The sequence below is a fragment of the Sinocyclocheilus rhinocerous genome, unplaced genomic scaffold (genome assembly GCF_001515625.1).
Source record: "Sinocyclocheilus rhinocerous isolate Xijiao unplaced genomic scaffold, SAMN03320098_v1.1 scaffold1270, whole genome shotgun sequence".
Classification (NCBI taxonomy): Eukaryota; Metazoa; Chordata; class Actinopteri; order Cypriniformes; family Cyprinidae; genus Sinocyclocheilus; species Sinocyclocheilus rhinocerous.
The window spans coordinates 157,026-174,740 of record NW_015665029.1 but is presented as its reverse complement, the minus strand read 5'-3'; the positions used below and the strand labels follow the sequence as shown (position 1 = coordinate 174,740).

Sequence of the window (17,715 nt, the reverse complement as noted above, 5' to 3'; positions counted from 1 at the left end):
TCATATGACCCCTTTAAGCTTTTAAAAGTTTAACGAGAGATTACATCAAATACTGTATTATAGTGATTTTGTAAATAATAAGTTAATAAGAGTAGTATCAAAGTAATATGCATAGTGTTTTGGTAGAAACCATGGGTACGTTTCTGTAAAGAAATAATTTTCCAATATTTCCCATACATATACACTAAGCCTATTTTTAACTTTTGTGGTTCCTACATTATTTGTCATACATGTGTATTAGTAATTTATGTGTGACTTACTGTCAAACTGTCAGTCATACGTATTAAATCAGTGTGAGCCGAGGTTTCAGTGCTGAAGTGTTTGTACAGCTGTACAATACTGCATTGGGTGGCAAATGTTGCTAGCAAATACTGTTTCTATGTTTGTTACGACAGAGGGCGCTTTGAGGCTCAGAAATTCATAACCTCATGAGCAGCATTCAAATTTTTTTAAGATTCCTGGGAAACATTAGTAAAGTAAATCTATAACATTTAAAGTATTTTAATTCTACGTATTGTCACCAGACTTAGAAATGAAAACGTTCCCCAGGACGTCTATGAAATGAATACAACTATTTGAATTTTGTAATCACGACGATTGTGATTGGTCCATCTTGGCAAATCGCTGAGAAAAGTAACAGAAGTCACATGACAGCACATTTGCGCAAGCATAATAAAAAAAACTAATTCTCACCTATATAATCACAGTCGTATACTTTAATATACACTGAATTGAAAATACACATTAAAGAATTAAAATATGAGAATTATAATTTGATGCATCGTTCCTAACCAATCAGAGAAAACGTCTGGGCCAAAAGGCCACTCCCATTTTATTTACCGCGATTTAGATGTACTTTCCATTCTAGCCGGTTTGTTTGCACGCTTGAGACGCATTGACTTGTTTGTCATGATTACTCATCAGCGACAGCAGCAGGCGGCTCCCCTCATGTGTTTACAGCCACTGCACTGACGCGTCGCGTCGCGTCTCAGCCCACTTTCCGCCGCTTTCCTGTGCGCTTCATAGGAATGGAAAACAAACGTAAAAGTTAAGTTCCCGATGACGGGGCGGGCATCCATGAACTATGTCTAAGAAACTAGATTACTGTCACTGTATTAAAATTATTATTTATGATCATGGCGGCGTCGCAGCGCGCGAGAAACTCTGAACTCAAACAGAGCGAAACATGGAAGCGTCACATTATCAGACAGCTGAAATATCGCAACAGGACCCAGACGAGCGTCTTCCAGGATCTTATAGAGTCATGTAAGCTTTATTAATGCTGGTTATTGTGATTTAACTTTTTAGGCCATGCAGTGCAACTTCTTGTATGTCAGGCAAAATAAGAAAAACCTGTTGTTTTGGATGCAGTAGCAGTTCAGAAATCTACCTATTGCCGTATGGGTGATTAAATAATTGAATTTTATATATGTTTAAGCACTTAAAGATACAATATAATACAGTTAAATATTATAAAATATTTTGTATACAGAAAATACAAAGAATCGCAGTAACAGTTAAATATAATGTTTTACAATATCAATTTGTATTATGTTATATTCGTTTATTCGTAACGTATTTATATTTTGTTTTAATTTTTTATTATTTTATAATTTATTTAGTATTATAATGCAAAGTATGCTCCACTTTTATAAATGATTATGGAGAACAGAATATAAAAATGTAACTAATTTAACTGAAGGTCTAATTTGCATATCCTCAGTATAATCAAGACTTGTGCAAGTTCTCACTCATTCTGATTCTGTGAATCTTGACACTCAAGTGCAAATAGAAAATCTCATTAACAAACACTCTTGCCGTGAATGTAAACATCGGCTGGCCTCTTTTAAAACAAATCATGCTTGTTCAGAAATAGTTTGTCGTATTGTTCTTCTTATAGATCACAGTCTGCTGGAGAAGTCCAAGCAGAGAGCCCTCATAACCAAAGGCATTCTGGGATCAGGGTCAAGGTAACCTTTACTCTGAGTCATAATATGTTTTAATGTTACAATGTAAAAAGTGAAAACGTGCGGAGCAATTTCTACCTGATCTGAACCTAAAAATGGCTTCTGTTGGAGTAAGGTTTGATGCAGTCCCATTATATTTCTGAATATTACAACATAAAACAAGTTAATTTGGAATACCACATGAAACACATTTTTATACTACTGGAAAAAAAACCCCTCATAAACTCTGATTGTTAAATTGTAATAAAAGATTACTACGCATTACAATGTAATGGGTGGAGTTGTGGATTTACTGAAACGTGCATGCCAGTATGTCACTTTGATTGTACTATTATTATTATTATTATTTAAAAATGTTTTCGATACCAGAATGTATAATATGTAACACCTTACCAACCATACTATTTTGACATTACAGTATAGTAATAGCTAGGGCTGGGCGATATAGCTAAAAAATATATCATATAAAACTTCAGCATGTGTTCGTGTTTGTGTGTGCTGTCTGCGTCACTCATAGCACATGCCTATATCGTGCGCTATATCGAACATTTTTTCTATCGTTATCGAAGAAGGTGTACCGTCGATAAATATCGATACCGTTTTATCGCCCAGGCCTAGTAATAGCATACATTATTATCCGTTTTTTCATATTCAACCATGACAAATCTGTTTCTGCTTTTAATTTCAAAATACAGTTTTTTTGTCCCTTGCAGGCCCTCACTATCTGAAGATTCGCTGACATCTCTAAAAACAACCACCGGTGAGGTAGGAAACGATGGTATATGTGGGGAAAACAGAATCAGCCTCTCTCATGAGAAAGCAGTTAGATGATTGGATTTCTGTCAAACGTTTATAAACCAAACTGAATTTTATGGCACAAGTTGTGACCTGTTTCACTAAACAGGTTTACAAGTTGGCCTGTTGTTATCTCTTCCTTTTAGCAGACAGTCATCAAATCTACAAGCATGTTCAAGTTCCACAGAAGCGATGGCTTCCTACCTGTAAAAATGCCCTGGGAAATGTTCTTCCAAAGCATATTAATCTAACGTGAATGAGAACATTATTTACATTAACATTATTAGACATATTAGGAAAATTTACTGCTTTTCTTTAGAAATGATCTGAGTGGTGTATATAACCAGTTGTTACACCTAATCTCGCATTTTAAGCTTTCATAGGACCAGTTGGAAAGTTTTTGTGAAAGTATGTGATAAAACCTGCTGCATATCTGTGCTTTATCAAAACACAAGTCCTCTCCCCCATATCGAACTATTCTAGCTAATAAAAACTCCTGTAAAATAGATGTTAACATTGTAAACAAATGGCATTTGCACTGTCTGAATTAGTTTTTTTTTGTAAAAATTTTTTTATTGAAAGTTTTTTGGCTTTACAATAGTTTTGTTCTTGCAGCTTGCATACCAAGTGGTGGAACTGCAGCAGAGAATCCAGTTAAAGGAAGTGACACTGGATGAGCAACATACCAAGTAAACCTCTTTATTCTTTTATGACGTAAAATCAGGAAACCTCCCTTTTACAGTGGCCATATTATGTTCATTTAGAAATCCACAATTTAATTTTTTGGGGTCTGCTAGAATACAGAGTTCTGACATGAAACTCTAGATGGCGCAGTCCGATAGCTCTAACTCAGTCTGACCTAAGGACATGGCACAGCTGATTGGTTGTCTCCTGTATCGGTAGCCAATGAGCTCACTGCTCAATATTCAAATACCTGGCTTTTGTTTGCTGTAGCAGTCCGCAGCGCACTTCAGAAACCCTCCACCTTCCCCAGCTCCACCTGTATAGATCTGCTACGAGGTGATTCATGTATGCTATATGGGGGTTATTTCATGTATGTTATATTTGCAGCAGCAGTATTTCTTACATTCTTACAGCAGCATGTTGTGGATGCATCGGCAGTAGCAAGTCTCGGTACATGCTCTGCCGCAGCAGCAGATCTATTCCGCCAAGACTAAACACATTAACATTGTCATGTACATTACCATGCCAATCCCTCTGAGAGTTGTCATGACAGAAATACATTTAATATAATTTGAAAAAACATTCTTCTCACACTGTACATTGCTGTAACACCTCTCTGTAGAAGGAAGCATAGAAGGAAGAAGACGTGTGTATATATATATATATATATATATTTACAAATTATTAATTGTATTTATCATGTTCGACCATTCATCCCTCTATGCTATACATATATTAAACAAAAAATTATTCTTTGATTTATGTGAACTGCAGTGTTATGAAATAACTATAGACATTTTGATCCCACTACTGAGTGATAGCTTTTGCAACCCAATTTTTAAATATATTTACACTGTAATGGTAACCGGGTGCTAACATTTTGAAACTAATATAAAATGACGGCAAAATGGAAAAACAGAACATGTAATGTTTAGTTTTACCTTTTACCGCTCAATATTGTTAAAGGCACAATATGTAAGATTTTTTAATTAAAATATCCAAAAACCACTAGAACAGTTTTGTGTACAGACTTGTGTACTTACATTATCCCAAATGTTTCAAAGAATGTTTAAATCCAGAGAAATAAGCAATTTTAATTAGTGACCGTGTCCATAGTGTCATTTTGTCGCCTGCCAATGACGTCATAACCCCTCGATTTCCGGTTTTGTTTTGTAGAAAACATGGAAACACCAAAGACGCTTTAATATGTTGTGCGTTTTAATAGACCGGTGATGACCGCACAGAGTAGCATTATAACAGAAATTTCATATATAAAACACCCTCGCCGTGTTATGATTTTGAAACGTGCAGTGCTCATGTTTATTCAACGAAGTCAAACGGCACAAATAAATCAATGTATGGGAAACTGGTAATGTATATCGAAATATCGGAAATGTGTTTAAAAATCATATCACCGTTATTGAAAAAAATTATATCGCGATACATATTGATATTGAATTATTGTCCAGCCCTACGCTAAAGTGTGGCATAATAAAAGCTCCGCTGCTTTCGAGCCATGTGTCACTCTCGTTTCTCATTAGCAATTGCTTCAGCGGCCTAGTTTCGCTTCGAAGGCTTTCCGCCTCACCCTACTTCATACTACGATGTTAATAAATCTTTAATACATTAGCTCATCCATGAACTCATCCATCGGATTGCTTCGGCTGTGGGGATGAAGACGACAACTCCCATGATTCCACACTCAGTCACGGCGTCATCAAACTACGCCTTTGTTTCTTTGTTTGTTTTGAATACACGCCCTCTAGCGGTGAAAACTTACATATTGTGCCTTTAAGCACCTCCTTTTAATTACACTTACTGACACTCCTTTTACTAAAACTGTGTTGTTGTTTTTTTACAGAGAGAGAGCCTTAGGCCCTATTTTGGATCCTATATGTGGAAAGTGGCATTTATTTACACACAAGCTGTTGTCTCAATATTATAAATGGATAATGTCCTAAATTTTGGTCACAAAGCTAACATATGGCTAAAGGTGACCCTGGACATTCTGCCATATCTCTCCATTCTTTAGATGAAAAATAAATCATACAGAATTTCCATTAACTATTCCTTTTTATAGCTGTAGACTTTTTAGCTTGGTCTGGATGTGCATCGTGGAATGCATAAAGTTGCAAAATGATTTCTTGAATATCCAATATTTTGGACAATTTGGACCATTTTATGATAGATCTTGTATGTATAATGATTTTTTTGTTGTTTTAATTAGGTTATATGAGGTCCAAAACCATCTCAGTGTTTTGGCGTCAGAGCACAGCGTGCTTCAGGAACGCGTGGTAGAGGTACAGACTAGAAACCGACTTCTGAAACAAGAATATGATTCTCTGCTGGAGCAGCACCAGAACATGGAGAGGACGTACCGACAAGAGAAACTCCGCAGCTCAGAGATCCTGGAGAACATGATCGGTCCAAAACAGCAGGCTGCTGTCCGCATGAACCATCGCAATGAGAAGAGAGTGAGGTCAGAGGCATGATGGGAAGGGAAATGTGTGATTGCTGCGCCATTAGAATAACCAAATCAAATCCCACCCAAAAATAATCTCCCGTCTTCTAATTCATGTCATCGGTTGTGCATTGATTCAGCAGAATGGATTTAAAAGAAAGTGAAATGAAAATTCTGTCATCATTTACTCAACTTCATGCTGTTCCAAACCTGACTTTCTTCATTCTGTAGAACACAAAAGTTTTTTTTGGTCCATACAATGAAAGCCAGTGTGGTCCATTGCTGTTTTGAACCCTACTGACTGTCACTGTATAGGTAAAAATATTCTTTAAAATATCTGCTATCGTGTTCAGCACAAGAAAGTTAATTAAACCGGTTTGGAATAACATAAGGGCGAGTAAATTATGACATAATTTTAATATTTGGGTAAACTTTCCCTTCAAATATGTTACAATGTGGGAGCTAAAAGTATTACATTTACATTTAGACATTTAGCAGACGCTTTTATCCAAAGCGACTTACAAATGAGGACAATAAAAGCAATCAAAATCAACAAAAGAGCAATGATATGCAAGTGCTATAACAAGTCTCAGATAGCTTAAAAATGTATTACATTCTTATTAGTGTCCAAATATTTTGTAACATCTGTCAACAAGGAATAAAGGACACAGAGGCCACGTCAAACAACAGTAGAAGCATTATTTGTTCAAATTCAATGGCTTAGAAGATGGTTAATGTAGTTAACGAATTAGTGTTTCGTTAAAGAAGGGTCACATTTCAAAGTTCACTGAGTATATTCTCTCTGCTGCTGTGGTATTCTGCTGGCAAATAATTTGTAGCTTCTTTTTTCCTAAATGTTGAAAGCAAATGTTGTCCGTTCCATAAACACCACATCCTTCTTGATCACATTTCCTCTTCTGTCTTAGAGCCAGAGAGGCCAGTCTTCACAAAGAGCTTCAGATGGCTGCCAGTAAGAATGTGAATATTGAGTAAGTATCAGCTGTATAAAGTGTGAATCTGATTTCACGTCAATCCAAACCCTCATCGCTGTCTTTCTACTGTGAAGCGCAAAAGGAGAGTTGTTACAGTAGTGTATGCGCTGTCATTTATTTATTCGTGTTTCACGGAGGAAAGAAAGTCATGCCGGTTTGGAATGATATGAGGCATATAAGGGCAGCATAAACAATCCTATAAAATCAACATGTAGATCATTCAAATGTTTTCATTAATTGTTTTGCTTTTGCCTGTCAGAGAGTCAGGAAATGTGTCACCTCCCAAACCATCATCCCCTAAACGTGACTCTTCACAGAGGTTGGAGAGATCCCATGGGCCACTTTTCAGGTAACAGCAGGGGCTTTCATGTATAATACAGTAATTATTTTGGGTAAAATATGTAAGTAATATTTCGGGTGTACCTTGAGCTTTATCTATATCATGCTGTTGATTACCCTAGGAAATAATTTTGCCTAATTCTGGCTAATTATTGGCTAATTTTGAATAATTTTGACGTGTAGTATCTTTAATAACCGAATGTATTTTTTCTCAAAGTCTCGACAGTTGTTGTTTTTTCTTCTCAGGTCTGCTTCAGCTACATCTCCCCGCATCATCAGCTCCATCAGAGGACTTTTTGAGTAAGTTTCTCGCTGAAAGCTCTTTAAGTGCTGATGAATCACTGTATAGCATAAGCTGTGATTGTCTGAATTTTTTTAAGGCATTTCACAGGGGAATGTGAAGGGGAACGTTATTTTTAATGCTGACATGTTAGTGTACATGTACATAGGTGTACATAAAAAAGATTATGTAGAAATTGTAATAAAAGTGAGCAGTGCTTTTTAAAATGAGAAATACAGCAAATTCTAAGCAAATCCCATAATAACATATAGCTCTCAAAACGAGGAAATTCAATCATTAAGCCCTTTGAAAAACCTGTAGCATGTGTAGCATAAAAAAACAAAAATGTGCTTGAAAAGTAAACCTGGTGTTAGAATGTAAATCTGATTTGAACAAACTAGTATAGTCTGAATCTACTTTATGGGCACACACACGAAGCGACAGCTGATGATTTACAAAAAAAAACAATCGTAAATTTAAAGTATGCTAATACTGAATAAATAAAATAAAATTCCATTTTATTTTGAATACATTTTAATTAATACATTTTATATAATTAGTATTGAATGAACAAAATTTTGATTTAACTGAAGTATACTGGATCTGACGAATGATTTTGAAGTTACAGTTTAGTGCATTCTCTGTCGTTTATTTCATTACAGAGTCAAGACATCCATTCTAGCTCTGTAGCAGTTGTTTGCATGGGAAATGTTATTACTTCTATATGTCAGTTTCCTTTTTGGTAAAAACCTGCACCCACAGTACTTAACTGGCAGAAGCACTAATTTAATTCCATACCCGATCTGACCTATTTGACGTAAAGACGTGACTCGAACCACACCCGCATTAAGTCTGCTACCTAAGGTATTTTAAAGGGCACCTATTATGGCCATTTTACAAAATGTAATATTGGTGTAGGGTGTCCCCAGAATGTGTCTGTGAATTGTCAGCTTAAAATACCCCACAAATTTATTATAACAGCTGGAAAATGTCATTTTTGGGATGTGTGTAAAAAAGAGCTGTTTTGGTGTGTATCACTTTAAATGCAAATGAGCTGCATATTCCCACCCTGTCTCCAGAAGAGGGCGTCGCATATACATCTCTGCTTTGCATACTACTGCAATAAACAGCCAGTAAAAGCAACATGACTGAGAGCAAGAGAACCGGTGTTCAGCCGTACATATAGGAAGCCAAATGCACTGAAAGTGGGACGAAACAGCGCAATGTTACAGAGTTACGAACGGACAACGCGGCACGAACTAATCTTACAAGCGCGATGCTGATCAGTTAAAATACTTTGATAATATATGCACACAAATACGGCTAAAACGTTAGTTAAGCACTATAACGACATGACATTCACAAAGCAGTCTGGAGTGAAATGATTTGCGCAGACATATACGTATTTAGGTAGATTTTGAGGCGCATTACCGTGAAAAATAGAAGTAATCCGCTGCGTCCTCAGTGGCTCAGATGTTGGGAGAAAATGAAGACTCTTATGTTCAGTCTTACATCCAAACACAGAACACCGGGACTGCTTACGAGACATTGTTACAGCTGCTCGAGAACGAAGAAAATAGAGGACAGCGTACAACTGCTGAGGCCGGAAACTATAGCAATGCAGGGCTGTAATCAGTTTTTATCATTGTAGGGTGGTTGTGTTCACATACTGCCAACACACATTTATGTCCAAACACCATGTAAAAGTGGATATTTTATAATAGGTGCCCTTTAAAGGATTCACTGTGTCTCTCCTGAAACTCTGCAATGTATACCTGGCCGCTGGTCCTCTTAGCAGCATGAAAAATAAAACTTTTATTCAAATTATGAATAGCTCATTTACAGAAAGCGAATAAGGAGCGCTCCCTTTATAATCAAGCTGTCATTCACTTCAGTTGCAGCGTGATTGGCTACAATGCTCAACGCTGCAAACTCTGTTGCAAATAGAAACATTTTTACAGTCTTCAGACTACAGAGCATGAACACAAATAAGCATGGGACTGTTTGGAATCAGTTACCTATCAGCGGGTATCGAATTGAGTCTAAATAGTCTTGGCAATTGGACCCGCAGTCCACCTGAGCCTATTGATTCCCCGACCCGGACCTGCACCAGAAATGACAACGTAAATAATATTCCACCCGTTACATCAAATATTAACGTGCAGGACTGTGTTATGTGTTGGTATTGCGTTGCTGTATGTGTGTCATGTCTAGCATCATTAACAGCATTGTTGATCCAATGTGGTTCTTACAACATATGTGGCAATCTGCAGTAGTTACTCTGCAATAGTTACTATGCTTTTGTGAAACAATCATGACTACAGTAGCTAGTTTGTTTATCCAACGTTTTATCTTAACTGTGGTGTTTAAGCAGCAAGCTGCATTGCTGTGTGGGAAACTTCCCCATATGAGGCTACAGTAGGTTTTTCAGTAAATATATAGTCAATATCAGAAAATGAGTTCAGCTGTCAATAAGATTGAAGTACATTCTAGTAAAAAAAAAAGGCTGCAGATTATGTCTGGACCTGGAAATTGGTTAAAAAGAAAAGTACTTTACTGTATATAAAAGAGTGTTATGCTGTAAAAATTAATTTCTTTCTACTTCCAAAAATAATCTGATTATGCAACACAGTAACACGGTACACTCAGCCCAGCATCTCTATGTATATAAGTTCTGTACTGTTCATAAGCATTATTGATTGTTCTTTTGTTGTGTGTGTCCTTATATGTGTGTCTAGGAGGAAGATGAGAGGTAAATCAGTTTGCAGATCAGAGGAAGACCTCTATATTCCATTAGGAGTCTGCCTGGTTGCCAGAGTCCCAACCAAGGCAATTTTTACAGTGGTGCGTGTTGCTTTTTACAACAACATCCAACAACAAAATCTGCTTCTCACAAGCTTTGTGATGATGTTCTGTCTAGTTCTGGTCCTGTTGGGCTATGAAGCAAGTCGAAATGTATATAACCTTGAACCCTGAAAATGATGGAGAAAACGTGTAGATGAACTAGTAAACAGACAGGCATGGAGAGGTAGGCTAAATGGACTATAATATTGATCTTGTGGTACTTAAATGGGTCATGTCTTAAAGATATCTTTAAAAGCACATTCCCTGTAGTGGTGGCTGGTGGTCTGTCTGTGGATGATGTGACTGTGGAACAAAGCGTCTGTGTGTCGCTGTGAAGCAGTGTCTTTCTATAGCACACTGCAGCTCTGTCAAGTGCAGCCACCCGCTTCACACGTCCATTTTAATTTGAATAGCTGACAGCAGGAACCAGCCCGAGATGTGGTATGGAGAGGAGTTGCCACTTCCTTAAATGGACATGTCGCAATTTAATGATTTGCATTTCCTGTTGATCTTTTGGTTGTTGGTGTATCAGAATTTAAATCGTTTGGTTGTTGGCATATCAGAATTCAAGAACTGTTTCTAGTCATTTCATCGATTTTTTAAGAGATTTCTACAAATTGCTGTACTTTTGCTGTTAAATAGTTGAAGTGCTTATTACCTACAGCTTACATTTCAATTTGAGTGTAAAGTAATACACTTCTTGTTTGTATTGTTTTTACACCTTAGTAAAGTTGCTTCCCCTTCTGTAGTTTCACATTGTAGTGCACTGTTTAAAAATAAGATTGGACATGACAGTTATTATTATTTGTGCCGTGTTAAAAACAGAAGGTAGTTAAGTTCCTCAAAATCAGACACATGGTTAATAAGATATTGAGATAAAAATCTTTTGTAACATTAAAGTGGTTTGTTCTGTTACTTGTGACCAATTTAATGCCTCCTTGCTAAATAAAAGTATGATTTTTAATGGTAGTGTATCACAGTTTCCACAAAAATATTAAGCAGCATTTTATGATTTCTGAAGGATCATGTGACACTGAAGACTGGAGTAATGTTGTTGAAAATTCAGCTTTGCATCACAGGAATAAATTACATTTAAAATATACAGAAAACAGTTGTTTTAAATTGTAACCGTATTTACAATGTTGCTGTTTTTACTATATCTTTGATCAAATAAATGCAGCATTGGTTAGCATAAGAGACTTCTTTCAAAAAACATTAATAGATAGATTGCTAGGATATTTTGGGTGATTGGTACGGTGTTGCTAGGGTATTCTGGGTTGTTGCTAGGAAGTTGCTAGGGTGGCTTAGGTGGTTGTTAGGGTTTTCAGAAAATGCAAACTGATTAAATGTATTCATAAATGCAATCAGTTTGGATAAAAGTGTCTGACGGATTCATAAATGTAAATGTAAAGGATTAGAAATTAATGTGTGTTTTGTGGTTTCAGGATGCTCATGAGCTGGGAATCAATGCTGTGAGGTTCAGTACCAGTTCAAACCTGCTGGCTACAGGAGGAACTGACAGAGTCATCAAACTGTGGGGCATTGAAGCAGGTACATCACAAAACTGATCTGGAAAAAAAAAAATCTTCTGTTTAATTGTCAGCTTTAGCCATATAGACAGGGTTCAAATATAGTAAAAAACCCACATCGAGTGATAGTGAATGCTCTTGTCATTAAATGTGACTGCCTCTGACCACCAGCAGATGTCAGCACTCTAATATCTAAAACATCCCTTAGTCAGGGTACATTCAGTGGTGTATAAAGTACCTGAAAGCGGAAACGCAGCAGAGAGATCAAGGCGAAACAACGGTCAAGAATTAGAAGTACAAAACGAGGATTTGTAAAGAAGTATGTTGGAGGATTTCGATATAAGCCAAGAGGAGACTTGTTTTCCTTTGCTAAAGTAAGGAAACTTTGCTTCCTTTGCTCCTATTAAACAAACTCGCGAGACTAGCATATCTCGGAGGCGCGCGCATACGTCATACGCCTTCTGCCGGAACAGATCCGCGTATGATAGATAACGGAAGTGAGAGAAAATTGTTTATTACGTTTGAAATATGGATATTTTTCTTACAAAAACTCATGGATTCGCTACAGGGGGCCTTTATTCATCCCCCGGAGCTGTCTGCGGCACGTTTTATTATGAATGCGCAAGCTTTATTTGATGACTTGTGGACTGTTCAACTGCAACACCCACAGACTGCAATGATAGAGCTTGGAATAGCCAGGACAATTTTTAATATAACTCCGACTGGATTCTTCTGAAAGAAGAAAGTCATATACACCTAGGATGCTTCGAGGGTAAGTAAAACACAAGCTAATTTTCATTTTTGGGTGAACTAACCCTTTAATAGCAGATATGCTATATCGCACACCCCAGACTCGACTTGAGTGGAAAATGAATCATCCGCGGTTGTACACGCCCTTGTTTGCACATTAGCTTGTGTAACTTGCAAACGCCAGAACACTGATTCATCAAACCTGCTTTCCTGCAGTCCGTGTTCTTCTGACTTCTTACTATTTTGTAGTAAGTAACGAATATGCTTCGGGGAAATGTATCGGAGTAAAAGTATACATTTTAATTAGGAAATGTAGTGGAGTAAAAGTAAAAGTTGGCTGAAATATAAAAACTCAAGTAAAGTACAGATACTCCCAAAAAATACTTAAGTACTGTAACAAAGTATTATTACTTCGTTACATTACACCACTGGGTACATTAAATTGAGATGCAAAATGAAATTTTCTGAGAAATTATTCAAAATTATGTGAGGTCTGTGAGGTGGGGAATAGATTTTTTTTGATTTTTTAGACAAGCATTACTGTGTGTAGATAAATCTCATATGATATGATCTCATTTGATGTGCTCTATTATACAGTTAATAGACACAACAAAAGTGAGTGCATATTCTCAGGCTTGATGTAACATACTGCAGTGTTTTGTCCTCACAGGAACTCTTCAGAACAGAGGGACATTAGATGGAAGTAATGAGGGGATCACCAGCATTGAGTTCGACCCGACGGTATGAACACACACAAATCATTGTGTTTGAATAAATTATACACAGAAAATGAGCAATGTAACGAGACAACATACTAGAATGCCTCTATTATAATCCCTGAAGCAGTCACTCCCTGCAGCTTTGCACAGTTTTAGATATGAGCGCTGGAGTTCAGCACAGCTTACAAAATCTCAACTCTTTGTTGGTTATAATGGAAGCATTGTAGTTTTCTCGCTTTGCTTGCTTGTTGTGTATATTGGGTGTTACAGTGCATGCATTTTGCTTCAGTTTCTCTAGCAGTAATTTCTGTGTGCACTGCAACCAAAACACAGATCTGTGCATCAGACTTCAAATTCGCTCATTAGGACCTGCTTTTGTGATTAACCAATTTAATGCCTGCATTTATGTGCACAACAGACGTTTCTGAGATCGTTTCTGCAATGCTTGTACAACTGCTACAAAAAATGTATGAATAAAACTATAATGCATTAAAAGTATACCCAAATTAAATACTGTAAACAACTATTTCAATAATGTTCTGATGTATTTCAATTTACTCACAGAACTAATTAGTGCTGATTTAACAGAATTACAAATGGTTTTTGAATGTGTTGCAGCTTTTTGCGCTGCTATACCTGTTTAGTGAATTAACCCCCCTTATTGGACTTTAGTTCAGGGCTTGTTGATGCCAAGAACCCTTAAAGTATGATGATTCCCTTCCTAAAATATAAGAGCACCTATATTTTCATGTATGCTCATTATAATGTTCCTTAACAATAGTATGTGTGCTATAATGTGCACATGTGTGGAAGGTGAAGGTGGTGCTGGGGAGGAGGAGGGCTAAAGAAAATTCTCATAGCGCGCACTAATGAGCTGTATCAGGTTGGGATGGGAATTGCATAGATATGAAAGAGAGATTGTTTGGCTACATTGACTGCTTGGGAAAACCAATCAGCAACTCTAAAGAGAAAATGTCTTGGTTACGTATGTAACCCTCGTTCCCTGAAGGAGGGAACGGAGACGTCACGTCGGTATTGACCGACTTTGGGATCTCGCTTAGAGAGACCAATCCACTTCGAGTGTAAACTAAATTGATGCAATGATTGCATCCAGCTGCCGCTGATCGCAGCGCGAGTATAACTAGGCAGCAGGTGCAACGCATACTCAGGTTTTCGCTGATGAGCCGAGCCGGTGATCCGGTCGCTCAGTGGTGGTACAGCAGCTATGGTGACGGGACGTGATGTCTCCGTTCCCTCCTTCAGGGAACGAGGGTTACATACGTAACCGAGACGTTCCCTTTCAGTCGGTCACTCTCTACGTCACGTCGGTAATGACCAACTTTGGGATCCCTACCAAAGCGCCACAGATGCTGCCACTTCCAGTGTCCTGTGCGAGCCTACTGCGCCCCCTTTTCGGCGTAGGCCGGGGCTCGCAACAAGAAGACCAGTCACTGTTTGCCGTAGTACTACCCACTCAGTGAGATTGGATAACACTGGGAAAACATAAACGTTCCACTTGGAACAGGAACGTTGCAGAAGCCCAATCCTTCCCGAAGGAGGTTTTGGAAGCACTTACACATATGAACAACCGTTTAGGTGCATATGGAAGATTAGAGGTGATTATAACCCTCTTGGAAATGGCAGAAGTCTGCCAGGGAAACACGGGCTCTGAGGCTATACCGTGGACTGTATTTCTCATGGATTCATCGAGTGAGGGCCTGGCGCCGGACGTTCCGCCACATCTGGCTGCCGAGGGGATGGAGGAGCTTGACAGGGTTTACCCTACGGACTCTCTGGAGCGGTTTAGCAAGCCAACACTAAACCAGGGCCTCTCAGTGCTTCTACCCGTTTAAGGTGAGAACACAGGAGGATACCGGCTCCACACAAAGGCTATAGAATCTAGCGAACGTGTTGGGGGTCGCCCAGCCCGCAGCTCTGTCAGCGAGGCGCCACGAGTCAGCGTAAAGGAGGATGCAACACTTCTAGTAGAGTGAGCTCGCAACCTGAACGGGCAGGGCACACCCTGTGCCTGATAAGCCAGGGTGATGGCATCCACTATCCAGTGGGCCATCCTCTGCTTAGAGATGGCATTCCCCTTCTGCCGGCCTCCGTAACAGTCAAAGAGCTGATCTGAGGTCCTAAAGCTTTATGACCGGTCTACGTACCATCTCAAGGCTCGGATGGGACAAAGCAAAGTTAGGGTTGGGTCTGCCTCCTCTGGGGGCAGCGCTTGCAGGTTCACAACCTGAACCCTGAAGGGGGTAGTAGGAACCTTGGGCACGAAGCCGGGCCGGGGCCTCAGAATTACCTGGGAGTCAGCCAGCCCAAACTCTAGGCACGATTCGTCGACCGAAAATGCATGAACTACCTTCATGATGGAGGCCAATGCAATCAGGAGCAGAGCACCAAGTCCCTGTGTTCGCACAACTGATCCTGAGACTGAGCTAGTATGAGCCAGTTGTCGAGGTAGTTGAGAATGTGAATGCCCTGCTCTCTCAGCGGAACAAGGGCTGCCTCCGCAACTTTCGTGAAGACATGGGGCGACAGTGATAACCCGAGGGGCAGGACCTTGTACTGATATGCCCGTCCTTCGAACGCGAACTGCAGCAATGGTCTCTTGTGCGACGGCTCAATCGTATCCTTCGTCAGTAGGACTGTGATCTCCGCACGCAAGACAGGAGCATCAGCCGCCTTCACTGATGTGAAGCGGATGCCGCAGCACTTGGGGGGACGCCGGATGAACTGAATCGCATAGCCGAGTCTGATGGTCCGCAGGAGCCAGCGAGACGGGTTTGGTAGCCAGGCACCTAGACACCGTACAAGCTTGACCAGCGGGACCACCGACGTACCCGCAGTGCGGCAGTGGGGCAGCGAGGTGGAATGCAGGACCCAGTCTGTGGGCGGAACGAAGAGGGGTGCAACGTTCACCTGGTTCCACGGTTTGGCAGAGGGTGCGTGAGTAGGACCTTTGATGACGCTCTCGAACCGCCTGCTGCTGCATGCTGGCAAGAGAAGAGGATGAGTGTGGTCCGGTGTTGGTCCGTCCGCGACTCTCCGTGCCCTCTTGGGACCCAGAGACAGAGAAAACTGCTCTTTTGTCGAGATTTTTGGAAACAAGATGCTCCACCCGGCCCTCCTACGAGGGAGGGAGAGGTGCATTCACCATCCCCCGAAGAGCAGTTCCCTCTCTCTCTGGGTCGCCCGTCCCAGGGCCTCTTGCTCTTCCGCTCACCGCCAGGTTTGACGGGGGCCTGGACGGGCAGGACGGCCTGCCTACGCCCAGCTCCACGGTGCCGCTTGCCCGAGGCCGTTGCGGATATGGCACGGGAGCAAGGGTGGATGCAGGGGGCCGCCCTCGGCGACGAGCAGGCTGCGGCCGGCGGACAGATCGGACATGTCGGAACGCCTCAGTCTGCTCCTGTGCAGCCAAGAACTGCTGGGCCATGTTCTCGACTGCGTCGCCGAAGAGGCCGGTCTGGGAAACAGGGACCTTGAGGAACCAAACTTGTTGGCGTCCCTCATGTCGACCAGACTCAGCCAGAGGTGTCGCTCCTGGACCACAATTGTGGACATCGCACGAGCCAGAGAACTTGCAGTGACCTTCATCGCTCGGAGCGCGAGGTCAGTTGCAGTTCAGAGCTCTTTCAGAACTTTCGGATCGTGACCACCCTCGTGCAGGTCCCTCAGTGCTTCAGCCTGAAGAACCTGCAGTAATGGCGTAGCGTGTAACATTTAATTTATAATTTGTCTTAAATCTCATTTTGTAAAAAAAAAAACGTGAATCAAATCGAATCGTGAAATCAAAATCGTGAATCGAATCGTGAGTTGAGTGAATCGTTACATCCCTAGTGTAAGACGGAGGCAGCTTCTCCACAGGCCGCATAAGCATTGCCGGACAGACCAGACAAGTACCTACAGACCTGGGAGGGGAGGTACGGTTTGCCCTTGATGGGTGGAGACGGTATTAGGACACAACTGCATCGCAACCGACCACTCCACCGGGTGGACCCCGTATACCCCCTTGCTGCACCACCGTCAAGAGTGGTGCGGGAGGAGGAGTTAGCAGGCCAGTTTCCGGCAAAAAAAAGGTGCCATCCACGACCTGGTAAGCCCCTCATGCACCTCCGGGAAGAATGGCACTGGGGTGGAGCGCTGAGAACCAGCGCGGGCCACCCCGAAGAAACAATCGTCCAACCTTGAGGGCTCGGGACACGATGGAGGTCTCCACTCGAGCCCAAACCTCATGTCGGCTCGGGAAAGCATAGCCGTCATTTCCGGATCCGATTCAGGCATTGCAACAGTTCCGGAGGGCAGCAGCCGAATCTTCCTCTCCAGAAAGCTCCGGCTCACCCTCC

At 40.6% G+C, this 17,715-nt stretch overlaps 1 protein-coding gene across 3 annotated transcripts in view; it reads left to right on the top strand.

Moving 5' to 3' along the window:
• Positions 1 to 956: 956 nt before the first annotated feature.
• Positions 957 to 17,715, top strand: part of atg16l2 (ATG16 autophagy related 16-like 2 (S. cerevisiae)) — a 37,470-nt gene continuing 20,711 nt past the window's right edge. For 2 of the 3 annotated variants that reach the window (XM_016541947.1, XM_016541945.1), the window contains exons 1-11: positions 957 to 1,266; positions 1,901 to 1,970; positions 2,681 to 2,732; positions 3,378 to 3,451; positions 5,674 to 5,925; positions 6,834 to 6,896; positions 7,159 to 7,248; positions 7,485 to 7,538; positions 10,257 to 10,362; positions 11,808 to 11,913; positions 13,312 to 13,382. In XM_016541947.1, the coding sequence (XP_016397433.1) occupies positions 1,131 to 1,266; positions 1,901 to 1,970; positions 2,681 to 2,732; positions 3,378 to 3,451; positions 5,674 to 5,925; positions 6,834 to 6,896; positions 7,159 to 7,248; positions 7,485 to 7,538; positions 10,257 to 10,362; positions 11,808 to 11,913; positions 13,312 to 13,382 (1,074 nt within the window). In that variant the 5' untranslated portion in view covers positions 957 to 1,130. The remainder of the gene's footprint in view (positions 1,267 to 1,900; positions 1,971 to 2,680; positions 2,733 to 3,377; positions 3,452 to 5,673; positions 5,926 to 6,833; positions 6,897 to 7,158; positions 7,249 to 7,484; positions 7,539 to 10,256; positions 10,363 to 11,807; positions 11,914 to 13,311; positions 13,383 to 17,715) is intronic. The other variant, XM_016541946.1, reaches the window with a different exon arrangement.